General features: G+C 42.7%; 1 protein-coding gene across 2 annotated transcripts in view; it reads right to left on the bottom strand.

The window, feature by feature from the left end:
- Positions 1 to 16,565, bottom strand: part of PLXNC1 (plexin C1) — a 136,123-nt gene that overhangs the window by 80,995 nt on the left and 38,563 nt on the right. For both annotated transcript variants that reach the window (XM_038756939.1, XM_038756940.1), the window contains exons 5-9: positions 7,249 to 7,363; positions 3,874 to 4,030; positions 2,461 to 2,548; positions 1,291 to 1,393; positions 419 to 523 (exon numbers count right to left, since the gene is read on the bottom strand). In XM_038756939.1, the coding sequence (XP_038612867.1) occupies positions 419 to 523; positions 1,291 to 1,393; positions 2,461 to 2,548; positions 3,874 to 4,030; positions 7,249 to 7,363 (568 nt within the window). The remainder of the gene's footprint in view (positions 1 to 418; positions 524 to 1,290; positions 1,394 to 2,460; positions 2,549 to 3,873; positions 4,031 to 7,248; positions 7,364 to 16,565) is intronic.

Below are 16,565 nucleotides of genomic sequence, written 5' to 3'. Positions count from 1 at the left end.
AAACTTTCAAGTGACAAGTAATTTCACTTACACTAATGCACACACAGGAATTGGGGCTTCTCCTATAGAAAGAAAACTCCAAAAGTTTTCTAACTGGACTTGAATTTGAATTCAAATAATCTTTCTACTCAAATCAAATTCAATGGGAAAGACTGTTGCTTCCTCAGAGACACCTGCAGGCGGTCACCTTTCAAATTCTCCTGCCATGAAAACAGCACCGTTTTTCATATTTACCAAGTTCGGATTTCTTTCACAGAGTTTGGGGTTTTGGATGTGTTGAACCACTTAAGTAAAACTTCATTAAAACTCAAGATGATGAAAAGAACCACAATGGGAAAGAACATAGAATAATTTTCAAATTTCAAAAAATACAAAGAGTAAACTGATGCCTGGTTTACTCTTCAAAAGATGATCTGACCTTTGAAAATTGCTGTGAGTTATTCTTGTCTCCACTGAATTTTTGACTGTTTGCTGAAGGTGATGTGGTGGGCTCAGCCTGCTTATTAGCTGCTTGACAGACATCCTGAAAAATTAAAAAAAGTATTTCTTATATATTTAAGTGAATTAAAAAATCCATATGTAGGCATTGATCCAAGAAAGTGAGAGTGGGATCAGGGTCAGCCTGGTCCATCAGGACACCAGGCAAGTCATCATCATCATCAATCATATTTATTGAGCGCTTACTGTGTGCAGAGCACTGTACTAAGCGCTTGGGAAGTACAAATTGGCAACATATTGGCAACAAGTCCCAAGTGACCTGTGCCTCTGGGGGTTGATCTGGGCCACACATGGTTCTAAGTGGTTCCCTGCATGCTCAGAACTCAGAGTAATAATAATAATTATGGTATTTGTTAAGTGCTTAGTATTTGCCAGGTACTGTACTAAATGCTGGGGTAGATACAAGATAAGTGGGTTGGACACAAAGAGCTCACGGTCTTAATCCCTATTTTACAGATGAGGTAACTGAGGCACAGAGAAGTTAAGTGACTTGCCCAAGGTTACACAGCAGACAAGTGGCAGAGCCAACATTAGAACCCAGGTCTTTCTTACTCCCAGAGGAAGTAAGGAATCATTCAAAGTCAAAGAGGCGTGTGGCCGGAGGATGCAGTGGAGTTACTGCTTCTTTAAGCACTCTCCCCGCACATTCATTCTTGGGCTTGGGCGGGGGGGGCGGGGGGGAGAGAGGGAGGCAATTTCTATTTCTTCCCCATAATATTTTTGGAGCCAGTCCAAGCTGGGTGGGCAATGGGTGGTCACGCACTTAACGAAGAAAATCACAATACACTTTACCTGGTTCGTCCCATAATTAGGAGGATCACAAGCCCCTAAAGGATGAACACACCTTTGTCCTCCTTTACACCATGTGCAGCCAGTTTCAATGCACGTTAAGCACCTGGAAACATGGAAGAGCCACTTAATGCTTTCAAAAGTTATTCCTCTGAACGCTTGGTCTTCAGCATGAATCGAAACTTCCACATCATCCAAGCACTTGGATGCTCAACCTCCCCCTTTGTAGCACTTATGTACCTGTCTTTACATTCCATTGCTTCCTGCTACCTATAATTGATTCAGTACCTGTCTTCCCCCATTAGACTGCAAGCTCCTTGAGGGGAGGGACTGATTCTACTGTATTCTCCCAAGCACTTAGTTCAGTGCCTGCACAAAGGAGGCTCTCAATAAACACCACTGTCTCCAATAATATCATCACAGGAACTTGCACTAAAGCAGAAAGCCTTAGGGTACAATTCCTGAATTTTACAGTAATTAAGGCATCAAGTTCAAGTATTTTCACTGACCAGTACAGAAGCATGCATTCCACTGTTCCTGTCACTTAGGAACTCAGTAAAATTGATAGAGGGTTCTTAATCCCTCCATTTTTCCTCTCCTCTCTTTAAAACTAGGTCTAGAGGAAGCAAACGGTTTTTCATCACTTCTATATTATATGGTCCCAAGTACTTATTCTTTCCTCATATGGTTCCTCTAGAAAGGAAGTCAAAGGTCAAGATGTGTCTCACTGACTGCCAATCAATTCTCTAAAGGACATTTCCCTCAATATGATAGAATGTTCCTTTTGTAAACAAATGCTTTGGTGAAATGTTTCTCAAGTTAACCAAATAGCTCCTCTATCCAGCCACACCTGTTCATTCCTTCTCCAAACATTTGGTCATAGCCTGAATTTTTACCAATCATCAATAGTATTTTTTGAGTGGTACTTTGTGCAGAGCACCATCCTAAGTGCTTGGGAGAGTACAATACAGTTGGACAACATGATCCCTGCCCGCTCTGCCCTCAAGGAACTTAATGAGATAAATTTATTAGTCCTGTCATTTGCAGAGGACCTCAGATGAGATACCACTTGAGTAGGACTTTGAGAATATCTAAAGAGAGAGTTGGTTTTATGAAACTAGGAGAACAAATGGCAATTTGAACACTGGCATATTGAAAGTGAAAAAGTCTTACTCTGTAAATGATGAGCAGTTAGTAAGGTCAAATGTTTCTGATAGACTCCAAGAACCAGAAGAGAATGACACCTGGACAGCTGACAGATCTGGAAGGGGAAAAAGGAGTTTGTGGGAGTTGCCTACTGCCAACAAAGGCTGTGTGTAAGTGCAGAGATCATTTATCCATTTCTGTCATCACTGTGTATCAGGCTACGGGCCTTCCAGATGTTCTTTACCATTTCACAATCAGTGCATCTCTCCCTCTTCTCTGTGGGCCATTCATACCAAGCAGCTGAACCATTCAGGGAAATGTTCACTGAACAAATCTGAATTCATTATGGTTTCAAAGCCTACCGTAGAGAGTTGCTGGGAAGCAACCATTTTTAAACCCACTTATATCTTTCACACCCACTTGAAATCATTAACTCAACCTGCCATTGACAGCTAAAGAATAGAGCATGCCACACAGAGTGAGCGGTCTAGAACACTAATAACGAGACAAAGAAACAGAAAGTCACAGGAAGAATATCCTGGACCTTCTTCAGAAAAATTCCCAGTTTAGAAGTATACATAATTCATAGTTTTAACTACTTATGTGTTAGTTCCACAGATTCTAATAAAATAGAACCTGCAGGCTTAAATCTACAAAATATGCATTGCCATTTAACTGTTAACAGAGAATGGAAGGCCCGTAAAAAGTTTAAAGGACATTAAAATTGCAATGAATCAAAACCAAGGTAATTAAAAAAAATAAAAAGCTGGGAAAGTACTTTCCCTCCCCCTATCCTTTCACACCTGGCCATTAGAAAGGTATCAGGTTTAAAACACTGTATGCTGCTTCAGTGGGTCCAACACAAGCAATGTTTAACTACTATGAGCAAAGTTGTAAAGACAGATTGAAACTTGGGATGGAAAGGGTGTTCTAATGTTGAATTACGGTGTGTAGGGATCATGTTATTAATATTACTTATTAGTTTATATTAATCACCAATAGGATGGACAGTGTTTTGTAAAAGAACAAAAGAGATGTTGACATAGCCCTGATGAAGATGGACTCTAGACCCATCACTAGGACTGTGCATCAACCCAGGCAGAGAGATGTGGACAGATGAGGTGATGATCAAGTTGCGTCAGGCCACAAACTGGCTCTGCTGAGAGCAGAGAGAAGAGAGCTCTATTAGGGCTCAGATGAGCTGACTTCTTTCATAAGTTCACCAGAGAATCGTTCGTCCCTCCACCATGGCCCCTCCAAGTCCATGGCTGCATGAGGCGCTCAGAAAAACTGTTTTCTTGACATTTCATTTCATCCCTCCCATTGCTACCCGGACTTTGAGATCTTTTTCTCACACTTCAAACATCCTTACTCTTCGGTTTTCATTCACTGACATGCAGAGTTGGCCCACATCCAAACCCTCCAAATACGAAAACCTACCTCTTTCGGTTAGTTTGGTGGTTGGTATAGTACATGTGCAGTTCACGGCTTGCTTTTCATTTCTACAAAGTTCTTTATTGGTCTTTGCACTTTTCACCACACAAGATGAATGTTCTTCCAAGGGAGACATAAAGCTTCTCATTGCAGTCACAGTAATCTTTTTTGATTGTTTAAAAAAAAAAAGAATAAAAAAATTTCCTTTCTATAGACTTGTGTTTAACTACCGCATCCAAACATCTTATACACTGTAAAAGAAAGGTTTGTCCTCCCCCAGCCAAACGAGTTTTTTTAATGGCATTTGCTAAGTGCTTACTACGCATGAGACACTATACTAAGTGCTCGGGTAGATACAAGATAATCAGTTTGAATGTCAGCATGGCCAAGTTCCTAGAACCAAGTTCCTAGAAGAATTCTGCAGTCAGGGAAAGGCAGACAGGCAGCCTGGAAACTCCACTGAAAAAATGACTTCCGCAATGGGACTGCAGACAAAGAACGCAGACTAATGCTAACAGAGGCAAGGGAAGCTCTGGCGTGCCAATCAACAGCCCTCCTGAATCTGCCCTGAAAAGTCTTTCCTCAAATATATTAAAAATCCACAGATTGAAACAGGGCAACGTTCTTGGAGAAATCTAGTGTAGTACTGGGTCCTTTGGGAATGGAGAGTTCATATACCAAGAAGCCTCAGGTACTCAGGAACTCCAAAATAAAGCATCCCCCTGACTACAAATAACATTGATTTTATTCCTTGCTTCAAACTACAGGATGTTTTAAAATATGCTCTAAGTAACAGAAGAAAGCCCTTGGTTATTAACTTCTTTTCAGTTTCCGGTAAACAAGGACCTGTTTCTCCCTGTACTAGCATCATCCAAAAAAACCAAGAAACTCCCTTTCCGGCCAAGGCTGGGTTATTTTCCAGAGACATCAGGTCAAAGCAAACTTGGAGAGACTCAAATGTTGGATGCTTTAAAGGATTCAAGAGAAGTAGCATGGCTCAATGGAAAGAGGATGGGCTTTGGAGTCAGAGGTCATGGGTTCAAATCCCGGCTCTACCAAATGTCCGCTGTGTGACTTTGGACAAGTCATTTAACTTCTCTGTGCCTCAGTTACCTCATCTGTAAAATGTGGATTAAGACTGTGAGCCCCTCATGGGACTACCTGATCACTTTGTAACCTCCCCAGTGCTTAGAACAGTGCTTTGCACATAGTAAGCGCTTAATAAATGCCATCATTATTATTATTATTATTATTACTATTATTTGGAGTCAGAGGTCATGGGTTCAAATCCCAGCTCTACCAATTGTCAGCTGTGTGACTCTGGGCAAGTCACTTCACTGGGCCTCATTTACCTCAACTGTAAAATGGGGATCAAGACTGTAAGACCCCCATAGGACAACCCGATCACCTTGTAACCTACCCAGCGGTTAGAACAGAGCTTTGCACATAGTAAGCGGTTAATAAATGCCATCATTAATAGTCAAATCCATGGACACAGGGCCCATGCCTGCCCCTCAGAGGCTGAAAATGTTTCCTTCATTCCAACACACACCAAGCTGAGTTCTGAGCCTGGCCCAACTCCTGACGGATCCTGAATGCGATCCCACCCCACTTCCACAGAGTAGGGCCATGCCTGAGCTGCTGCCTCAGGGACACCTTGGATTAATAAGGAAAACTACACACTTGCAGAAGTGATTCAGGGGCCATGACCCAAGACCTCAGAGGAAGCACAAAAGATGAAAAATGAGAGCAGCAGAGCTCATCCCATCCCATTTAGATCCACCTCACCTTTTCGTTTTGGGGGAACTTGCCCAAGCCCACTGACTTACCTAAGCCCATAAAGGTCCCCACTGTCAGGAGTAATTTGGAGAGCAATTTAAAAGATGTTCATGGAATGTACCTGGGAGTGTAACTTGTGGCATTTATTATTAGCACGCTCTGGTCAGAATGAACAAGCTAAGATTGAAAAACAACAAAGTAGGTCTGACAAGGGACTGCATCTTCATGCTGACTCTTGACTGGCCTGGAAGGAAACTGATCGGCAACTGCTGCCCAAAGCTGTGGCCTGTACTTCCTCCTCCACTCTGACAGCTGCTGCAAGATGACCTGGGAAGCCAGAGGTGGGTGGATAGAGATGGGAGATGGGAAAACTATGAAATGCTACCATTCAATCAGACAGATATGCTGGCACTAGCATTCTTAGCTAGGCCAGTGGTAAAAAAAGTTCCAAAAGTATTGATTTACTGACATAGCACTGTGACCCTTATCTTTGGATTGAAGTCTGTTCCATGCAGAATTAAACCCCAAATCAATTTTTATACCAAGAGAATTTCAACAACAATGACACACTTCCAGTCTTTCTGGAGTTTTGGCAATAATCTGGAAGACTACAGGATGCAATATTGGCTAAATATATTCAAAATGGCGAGCTCTGGACCATCATATCCTGAATGCTTGAATCACTTATTATTTATTACTTATTAAAAGCTAAGCTACTTTTTATTACATGTGAGATCATCCTAAGTGAGACAGCTCTTGCCTTTTGAAATGGAAAGGGATGGGAAAGAAAGAAATTGGAATATTTCCTTGATAATGTGACACCTGAATGAAACAAAGTCAGCTTAGTTCATGTAACTTCAGTATGGCTTTTGGCCAATCATTCACAGAACTGGTGGCATAAATGGGTAGAAAATGTTCTCCATATAGTAGTGTTAGAGTTCTGAGGCAGGATTAAGGGCGTTCAGTTCGGTTTTCCTACTGGGCATTAATCTGTGCATGTGTGAACTCTCTTGCTCCTGCCCTGGCCGAGCAGTCATATGCTGGAATAAATGTGAAAACAGCAGTGACAGCAGTTAAAGAAAAAGGGCTTCTGGACTATAAATGAGTTATAAAAACACTTTCATTCTTCACAATCCTGCTTTCTTATTATACCCTTCAGGTACACTTGCATATCACCCCAAATACTGCTTCGTCAGAGGCAATTTTCATGTACTGTAATGGTCTAGCTTTTTAGAAAATCTGAACTCAATTTGTACTTCTCATAAACACTTCCTGGAAACACTAAGAAGAGTCAGCAGTATAAAAAATAAAAACCAAAGAAAAAAAATCTTGTAGCATAATTAAGCCACACCCCAGGCACATCTGTTCAACAAACCTCTGAATTAAGCATCTATGACCTGCCTCCTGCTAGAGAGGTGTAAAAAAAAAAAATGACAAGACATCTGTTTCTTTTTCAGTTCAACTACCTGGGTTCATATGCAGATCAGTCTTCTATAAACATGTGCTTCTTGGGGCCTAACAGGGAATACAGGGGAATTGGAGGAACAACTTATTAATTAATGCAAAATTAAATTACATCGTTCAACACACTCAACCTCTCACCTTGTCTCTACCCTTTGAAATTATCTGGATTTTAGGACATTTTTCTGCTCCATGTAAAATATTCAGCCAGTTACTTGATCTATTTGATGGTGGGCAATCACCTTGAAAAGTGCACCTAAAAAAAAAAAATATTACAAACACAATAATACATAGTCAGGACTACATTACAGCACCTTCCAAACAAAATGTCAGCCTTTGGTTTATTTTGTGGTTTACTGATTCTGACCCTAAGCAGACATATTATTATAAAAACATAGAAAATAACTGGAAAACTAGCCTTTTTTGTTGTGTTCAGTGGCTGAGAAAATGTAGACATTACTCTGACACTGTTCTCAAGCTATCTTTCAGGTAGAAATTTAAGAAAATCTTGCAGAAGCACACGATTTCAAACATACTTCAATCAATCAATGGTATTTATTGAGCACTGACTATGTGCTGAGCACTGTACTAAACGCTGGGAGAGTACAACACTACAGAATTGGCAGACATGTTCCCTTGCCATAGTGAGCTTTAAAGACACCACTTGCAGAAAAATGCACAAGGATAAGCAAACCAGGAGGTTCTGTGAAAATGTCAGGTTTCTATAAAGTACTTTATAACAAAGACTTATCAGTCTGTACTGTATTTTTTTAATGACTATTTGCAGACACAAAAAGTACATGAAATAACAGAATCTAGCGAAGATTTGATAAGTTTTCTCTAAGTTTTTCTGCTCTATAAGAACTGTTTAAACACACCCAGAATTGTTTCAAAGGAATGAACAAAACTGGTTAGGGAAAGATTATACCAGAGGCAAATGGAATGAGGAAGCTGACCCACTCTCTGTGGCCCTGTAGTTTTGGGTTTTTTGAGACTCTTCCTCCACTTGGAACCAGACAAGATGAGGGCCTGGGGCAATGGGGGCATGGGACAATGGTCCGGGGGGTCCAAACCAAAAGACTTTCCATGTTCAGTTTCTGGGACAGCCGGGGGATCCAATTTGGCCCAGAAAACTCTGAGTCACCAAGGACATGCAAGTTGAGCCCTTCCTGGGGACCCGGAGTCTTCCTCCACTGGAGGGAGGGAGGAGTGTCAAAGATGTGCTGATATTGGCTGGACCCCTGGGGTCTTTAGCCCAGAGGTGTGGGGCCCAGAAGAGTCCTGGATTCTCCGCCACCCAGCCCATGACCTGGAGGAAAATGAAAACCAAACACTATTTGGCTGCCTATTTCCAGATCTGAGCCTGGCATAGCAAGGGACAGGTCCACGACTCCCAGAATGCTTCTACGCAAACTTTGAACAGTCTTTTAGACTGTGAGCCCACTGTTGGGTAGGGACTGTCTCTATATGTTGCCAACTTGTACTTCCCAAGCGCTTAGTACAGTGCTCTGCACACAGTAAGCGCTCAATAAATACGATTGACTGATTTGAACCACCATGCCAATGCCTTTGACAGACAGATGATCAGCAGGAGAAGTAGAGAAGCCATCATCTTGCTTGGCTGCTTGGTTCATTCTAGGTCACGTTAACTTGGGGAACCCTGTTACCAGATGGCCAGCCTAACCTGACAAAAAGAGCACAAAATATTTCACTTTTCAGCTGGCCCTGAACTCCCCAAGGCATTAATCTGAATAGAGATATGCAACATTAAAGGACGATGGGAAGGAAGGGAAAATGAAACATTCTCCTTATTTTGGCCTTGACTAATGCATACAATAAGGGAGGACTAGCACTAGCAATGGCTGTGAAAATAAGATGGAGAAAATGTTTGAATTGCGCAATTGAAAAACCTTGAAAAGGCAACCAAGGGAACCCAGCATTCAGATGTGGGGAGTACGCGGAGGCGTCAGGAGGACTGAAATGAGTATTGTAGCCGATTTTACTTTTAATAGATTTTTTTTGGTGGGGGGGAGGGAAAGGGGGAAAGAGATTTTCTACCACCTAATATGGCAAAGGAAGAACAGGAAGTAAGCAAGTTTCATAAAGCTAGCATATAGAATATGCACTTCAGTTTTCCGGCACCACAATATCCTTCCCTCTCATGTTAGTCCTCTGAAACATTAGACACTGCCCTTCTTCATGATTAACTTCAAGAGGGGACATAGTCCTCTCATCAGCAATTCTCCAGAGCAATGAATTTATCTGGCCCCAGTGACTAGTTGGTCCGTCACGGACGTTAAATTCGAATTAAACTCCCTCTCAATGTCAGAGATCTTGCAAGAGGGCGATGGAAATGGAGGAAAACGAGGATGCGGGCCTGAGCCCCCCAGCTGCTCCTTTTTGCTGCTGCCCTGCTCTTATAACTGCACTGTGGTTTTTGCATAAGGCACTTCCTCTACCCATAAGGAAGAAAAAAGTGAAGCCATTAGGTTAATATTTTAGTAAGAATTCCAAATAAATCGGTGTGCAAATATTTTCCTAGGTGTCTGAATCCTGTTGAGAGCCAAGACCTGGGCCTTCCAAAATAAAAACTGAAAAATATTTTCTACAAATATCATTACCCATTATAGTTAGAGGAGTACAAACACTTTATGAGCCTTAGCTGTGGGTGAGTTTACTTTGCTGGAGGCAAAATAGTATACCTCCTTCATCCCCTCAACTCCCCTCCCCCCAACATTGTCAGCCCCCCAAAGACCGTGCCCAGCTCTTAAAATGAAGGATTTTTTATTGAGAACAGAAACGTTATCTTGGTTTGGGTTGGGGAAAGGTTACGTTGAAGCCAGTATTTTAGTTTTCAGCCCTTTTGAGGCGACTTTGGTAAAATCTATCAGCTTTTTAACTCAACATGCAAATGAAAGTCTACATTAGTAATAGTCACAGAAAGTGTTCATTAAGTGTCCACTTGGTTCAGAGCACTGTATTAGTCACTTGGGAGACGGCAAATATCGATGTGACACATTCCCTGCCCACAAGGTATTCTAATGGGAGACTAATATAAAACGTTTTGCAACTAGAGGGTACAAGTAAATACCTAAAGCGTCTATGAATATGTATGTCTATACACATGTGTATATATATATATGTGTATTTTATATATATATATACTCATTTAATCTTAATTATTAAGTGCTTACTGTTTGCAGAGCACTGTACTAAGCACTTGGGAGAATATAATACAGCAATAAACAGCCAAAGTCCCTGCCTACAACGGGCTTACAGTTTATAAGTGAAAGTTAGGCAAGAGTCAATAAGCTCCTAAGTGCTAGAATTAGCTGAAGGGATAATATGAGAAATTATTTGGGGCAAGTTTGTTGCAGGAGGTGGGATTCCTAGAGGGATTGAAGCTTGACTGAGAATGCTTTGAGGACTATGTAGGGGGGACTCTTCACAGGCCTGGATGCACCCTGAAAACAAAGCCAGGGCAAGCAGGCATTGCCTAGTGGAAAGAGCACTGGCCTGGGATTCAGAGGACCTGGGTTCTAATCCCACTCTGCAAATTGCTTGTCGTGTGAACCTGGGCAAGTCACAACTTCTCTGTGTCTATTTTCTCAACTGGAAATTGTGGATTCAATAAGTACCTGTTGTTCCTTCTGCGAAGAACATGACCCCCACAAAGGATAGGAACAGTGTCTGATTGACTTGAACCTATCCCAGCACTTAGAAAAGTGCTTGACACACATTAAGCCCTTGAATAGTGTAATAATAATAATAAAAATAAAAATAAGATGGGTTAGACATCGGCCCAGGCAGCCCATACTTCTCCCTCCACGCTTCATATATACATATCTCACACTAGGGCCATTGTGTGGCTGTACATGTGTTGAATGATAAATTGACTCATGGCAAATGCATGGATATTCATGTCCCCTCAAGGGGATGACAAGTATTTTGTTCCTACCCTGAGCACTTATATTCACATGTATATACTTGTTTATTCATCCATTTCAACCCCGTATGTTTATTTTTCTCCCTGTTATGGCCTTGTCCTTCTTCCTGCTCCTACAAATTTGTGAACAATTTGAGTGTTTTTCCCATTAGATTGTCAGCTCCTTGTGAAGATTATCAGCCCCAGTGCTTAGAATACTGTTTTGCACTCAGTGGGTGCTCTATAAATAGCTCTGATTTTTACTTATGGTATTTGTTGAGCATTTACTATGTGCCAGGTATTGTACTAAGTAGATACAGGATAGAAACAGTCTCTGTCCTGCAAAAAGCTTATGGTCTTAATCCCAATTTTACAGATGAGGCACAGGGAAATCAAGTGACTTGCCCAAGGTCACACAGCAGACAAGTGGTGGACCCGGGGTTAGAACCCAGGCTTTGCACATAGTAAGTGCTTAACAAATAGCAACATTATTATTCCAACTTCCAGGCCCATGCTCTTTCCACTAAGCCACAGGCTCAGGTCCCTGGGGGTACCAGATCCAGGAAAGGGTTGAAGGGCTGAGTTTGGATACAGAATCCCAGAGTCTTGTGCTCATATTTTAGATCCTGCCATCTCTATTAAGCCAGGGTACTTACTGAGGACTTACTGTGTGAAGAGCACTGTACCAAAGTGCTGGGGAGAGAACAAAACAACAGAGTTGGTAAACATGTTCCCTGCCCATGAGGAGCTAATAATAATAACAATGATGGTATTTGTTAAGCGCTTACTATGTGCCAAGCACTGTTCTGAAAGCTGGGGGAGATACAAGGTGATTAGGTTGGTCCACGTGGGGCTCACAGTCTTAATCCCCATTTCACAGATAAGGTAACTGAGGCACAGTGAAGTGGCTTGTCAAAGGTCACACAGCGACAAGTGGCGGAGTCAGGATTAGAACCCACATCCTCTGACTCCCAAGCCTGTGCTCCTTCCACTAAGCCAAGCTGCTTCTCAGTCTAGGGGGGAGATAGACACTAAAGTAAATTATGGATATGTACATAAGTGCTGTGGGCTGAGGGTAGGATGAATATCAAATAATGGCATTCATTAAGCGCTTACTATGTGCAAAGCACCATTCTAAGCCTGGGGAGGTTACAAGGTGGTCAGGTTGTCCCACGGGGGGCTCACAGTCTTAATCTCCATTTTACAGATGAGGTAACTGAGGCACAGTGAAGTTAAGTGACTTGTCCAAAGTCACACAGTGGAGCCAGGATCTGAACTCATGACCTCTGACTCCAAAGCCCGTGCTCTTCCCACTGAGCCACAAAGGGTACAGATCCAAGTGCACAGGCAATGCAAAAGAGGGAGGGAAGAGGGAGTAGGGGAAGGATTTTTGGAGGAGATATGATTTTAATAAGGCTTTGAAGGTGGGGAGAGTGGTGGTCTGCTGTAATAAGAAGAGGGAGGGAGTTTCAGGCTAGAGGAAGGACATAAGTAAGGGGGAGCTTTTAAAAAAAATCTGTCCTAAGTTTTTCTTCTAAAGGGATAGTATAAGAAAAGATGGTTTAAAAGTAAACCGTGACACTGAGAAACCATAACCCAAATGTCTGCTATAAATGGTGTCTCAGTATTTCTCAAACACTGTAAATCAGAAAATAATTGTGGTAGCAGACATCCACATTAATTCAAATCTCCTCGGTGGGGGAAGATTGGCTAATAGTTAAACTTAAGTTTTTCAAAGTATTGCTGGTACTTATTTGGCTAATTTAATAAAGACATTGGTTCACATAGTGGTCACGTGCATAGTTACCTAATGACACCAATATAGCAATATAGTTCAATCAATCAGTGGTATTAATGAGCGCTTACTGTGGTCAGAGCTGTGTATTAAACACTTGGGAGAGCAGAATAAGAGAATTGGTAGACTCATTCCCTATGCAAAGAGAGCTTGCAATGTAGTTGGTTATTTCAAATGAAACTGAGTTCTCACAATATTCAAAGAGAGCAACTCCAAGATAAATGGCTTTCTACTCTGAAGATTTCATCAAGACATGTAGGGAGACCTGTGGTTAGTGCCTGTGTTCAGTGCCTACAAGGTTAGGTGGAAAATAAGACACTGACCTAAAGAAATAGATTATGACTCAGAGAACTACCTCTCCAAAGCACGAATTCACTCATACAATATTTACTTTTCCCCCCACCAATAACTTTCTAACAGAGCGCCAAAGACTTAATATTAACTTTCCAGTATTTTTTTCCGCTTAGCTCAATTTCCAGGGTTCATCCAGGAACTTTCTGTGATATTTTTTATGAATATATTGCTTATAGAGCATTGAAAGTTTCAGAAAGGTTACATCTCACTGCCTGCCAGAGACTAACAGGGGCTCACTACTTGAATTTAAAATTTCTTGACCAGTTCATATGAAGCCTGATCAAAACTAGATTTCAAGATACCATTGACCACAAGACTTAGCCTTGGGCTAGGTGATCTGGGCCCGTTAAGGATTTAAGTGGAAGAAACCAACAGAAAAATAAACTCTTCTTTTCAAATCAGGTATTAGAACCCAGATCCTCTGACTCCTGGGTCCATGCTTTTTCCCCTAGGCCATGCTGCTTCTAACTTGCCTGTTGTGGGATCTTGGGCAAGTCACTTAACTTCCCTCTGCCACCATTTCTCACTCTCGGCTTCAAGGCTGTCCATCATCTCGCCTCCTCCTACCTCACCTCCCTTCTCTCCTTCTACAGCCCAGCCCGCACCCTCCACTCCTCTGCCGCTAACCTCCTCACTGGGCCTCATTCTCGCCTGTCCCGCCGTCGACCCCCAGCCCACGTCCTCCCCCTGGCCTGGAATGCCCTCCCTCCGCACATCCGCCAAGCGAGCTCTCTTCCTCCCTTCAAAGCCCTACTGAGAGCTCACCTCCTCCAGGAGGCCTTCCCACACTGAGCCCCCTCTTCCCTTTCCTCCTCCCCATCCCCCCCAGCCCTACTCCCTTCTCCTCCCCACAGCACCTGCATATTTGTACAGATTTATTACTCTATTTTACTTGTACATATTTACTATTCTGTTTATTTTGTTGATGTGCATATGGCTGTAGTTCTATTTGTACTGACGATTTTGACACCTGTCTACATGTTTTGTTTCGTTGTCTGTCTCCTACTTCTAGACTGCAAGCCCGTTGTTGGGTAGGGACCGTCCCTATATGTTGCTGACTTGTACTTCCCAAGCGCTTAGTACTGTGCTCTGCACACAGTAAGCGCTCAATGAATACGATTGAATGAATGAATGAATATCCTCATCTGAAAAATGGGGACTAAATTCCTGTTCTCTCTCTGTGAGCCCTGTCCCCAGTGGATAGGATGTGCTTGGCATATAATAAGAGCTTAAAAATATCAAAATTATTATTTGTTATTATTGGTGAAAAGTGTACACAACTGCCCAAGTATATTAGGTTAAAAAACTAAGGGCATAGACATATATGATAAAAATAAAAATAAACATAAAAGAAGGCAATTAGAGTTGTAAACAGATATATGTGAGTGCTAAAGAGAGCTGACTGGATAGCAGGACTAGGAACATTGGGGTGGGATGAACTCAGGAATGCCTTTTGAAGGAAGTGGCTTTTTAGAAGGGCTTTGAAGGTCCAGCGGATACGAGACACAAGGGAGTTTCAGGCCAGGGTACAAGCGTGGGCAGTGTTTCCTTGTACGTGCCTCCTAAAAGCCCAGGCTGATGCTTGTTGGAAAGCTGATGCCCGGGGGAGCCGGGGGGCCCTGCCAGCTTCATCACCACCCCCCACCTTTGTTCTGCCTGGATCCTGGGTCCCTTGAAAGTCCCCAGGTTGGAAAAGGGGAAAAGGGAGGTGGGGAAGGTCAGGGCCCTAGTGCTTTCCAACGGTCAGACTGACGTGCTGGCATGAGAGCTATGGCACCTTCAGACGCAAGATGGGTCTTGCACATCTCTGGTTTTGCGGCCCCTTTGGCGTTGGTCCCACTTGTGGGACGGAGAATGTTTGGAACGGAGAGCCCGATCATCTGTCTGAATTATGGGGTGGGCGGAAAGGATCCGGACAAGCACCGAGTCACAAAAGCAAGTGAAAACATTTGAGGAATTTTCAAAAGCAAATCGATAAATGCTTCCCCAAGTGCACTCTGCCCGAGATAGGATCATTTAAAAAAATCTATTCCATTAAAAAATATTTTTCACTCAGCAGTGTACTACTAATGGAATTTATTCAAGCGCAGAGGACAACAATAAAAGACACAAGTGGAGGTAAGCAGCTCAGATGTGCTCTACAGCGTACCTTTGATCCTGAGGGTCCTAAGGTGAAATCACGCCCAAAGAGACTTCATTAAGCTTAGTACAGTGCTTTGCACACAGTAAGCCCTCAATAAATATGATTGAATGAATTAAGCTCTAACATCAAAATGCCAGTATGACCGTCTTTCCAGTCCCAACCATCCCATACACCAAGCATTGACTGTATCTGAATTTGTTTATTTTGTATTTACCCTGGTACATAGTGCTTCAGAACACACTAAACACTCAATACCATTACTACTACTATTGGCAGTCCCTGGAATCCCAGTCCACCACTCATCTGCTTTGTACCTCATGCCGAAGCAGCGTGGCTTAATGGAAAGAGCCCGGGCTTGGGAGTCTGAGGTCAGGGGTTCTCATCCCGGCTCTGCCACTTGTTAGCTGTGTGACTTTGGGCAAGTCACTTAATTTCTCTGGGCCTCAGTTACCTCATCTGTAAAAGGGGGATTAAGAATGTGAGTCCCACGTGGGACAACTTGATGACTTTGTATCTACCCCAGCACTAAGAACAGTGCTCGGCACATAGTAAGCGCTTAAAAAATACCAACATTATTATTATTACCCTTAGGCAACTCGCTTAACTTCCCTGGGCCTCAATTACTGCATCTGTAAAATAAGGATTAACTGTGAGTCTCATGTGGGACATTGACTGTGTCCAACCTGATTACTCTGTATCTACCCAAATGCTTAGTCTAGTGCCATGCATGTAATAAGCGCTTAATACCATAAAAAAAGGCAGTCCACCCAACTTGAGCCACGACTTGAAGGCTGCCTTGCTGACCTACCAAATGGCTCTATGCTCATTTACTCTGCTACCCCCCACCCTCCCACCTCTCTCCAAAACCTCACATCTATTTGGGCAGCAGGAGGTTCTTCGGGAGCAAGGAAGACTGTTGGAGTGGGACTGGAGATGGAAGAGTACCAAAAAGTGGTCTAGAATCCTGAATGAACTTGGGAGTGAAAGCTCACTGTGGGAAGGGAATGTGTCTACAGCTTTGCTGTACTCTCCCTAGTGCTTAGAACAGAGCTCTGCACAAAGTAAGCGCTACAGAACTCCTGACGATGTGATAATGAGTGGTGACGCCTAAACCAGAGACAGTCTGCCTCAGTGGAGACAGCAGTCACCAAACCTCCTTTCCAACAAAGCAACAAAGCAAGCCACCTGCATCTATCTTGCCCACTTGTTCGTTGCACCTAAAGCATCCTCTGTCCTGGAGG

This window comes from Tachyglossus aculeatus, chromosome 14 (genome assembly GCF_015852505.1).
Source record: "Tachyglossus aculeatus isolate mTacAcu1 chromosome 14, mTacAcu1.pri, whole genome shotgun sequence".
NCBI classification, from domain to species: Eukaryota; Metazoa; Chordata; class Mammalia; order Monotremata; family Tachyglossidae; genus Tachyglossus; species Tachyglossus aculeatus.
Note: the sequence above shows the minus strand (reverse complement) of the source record. Positions and strands in the feature narration are given on the sequence as shown.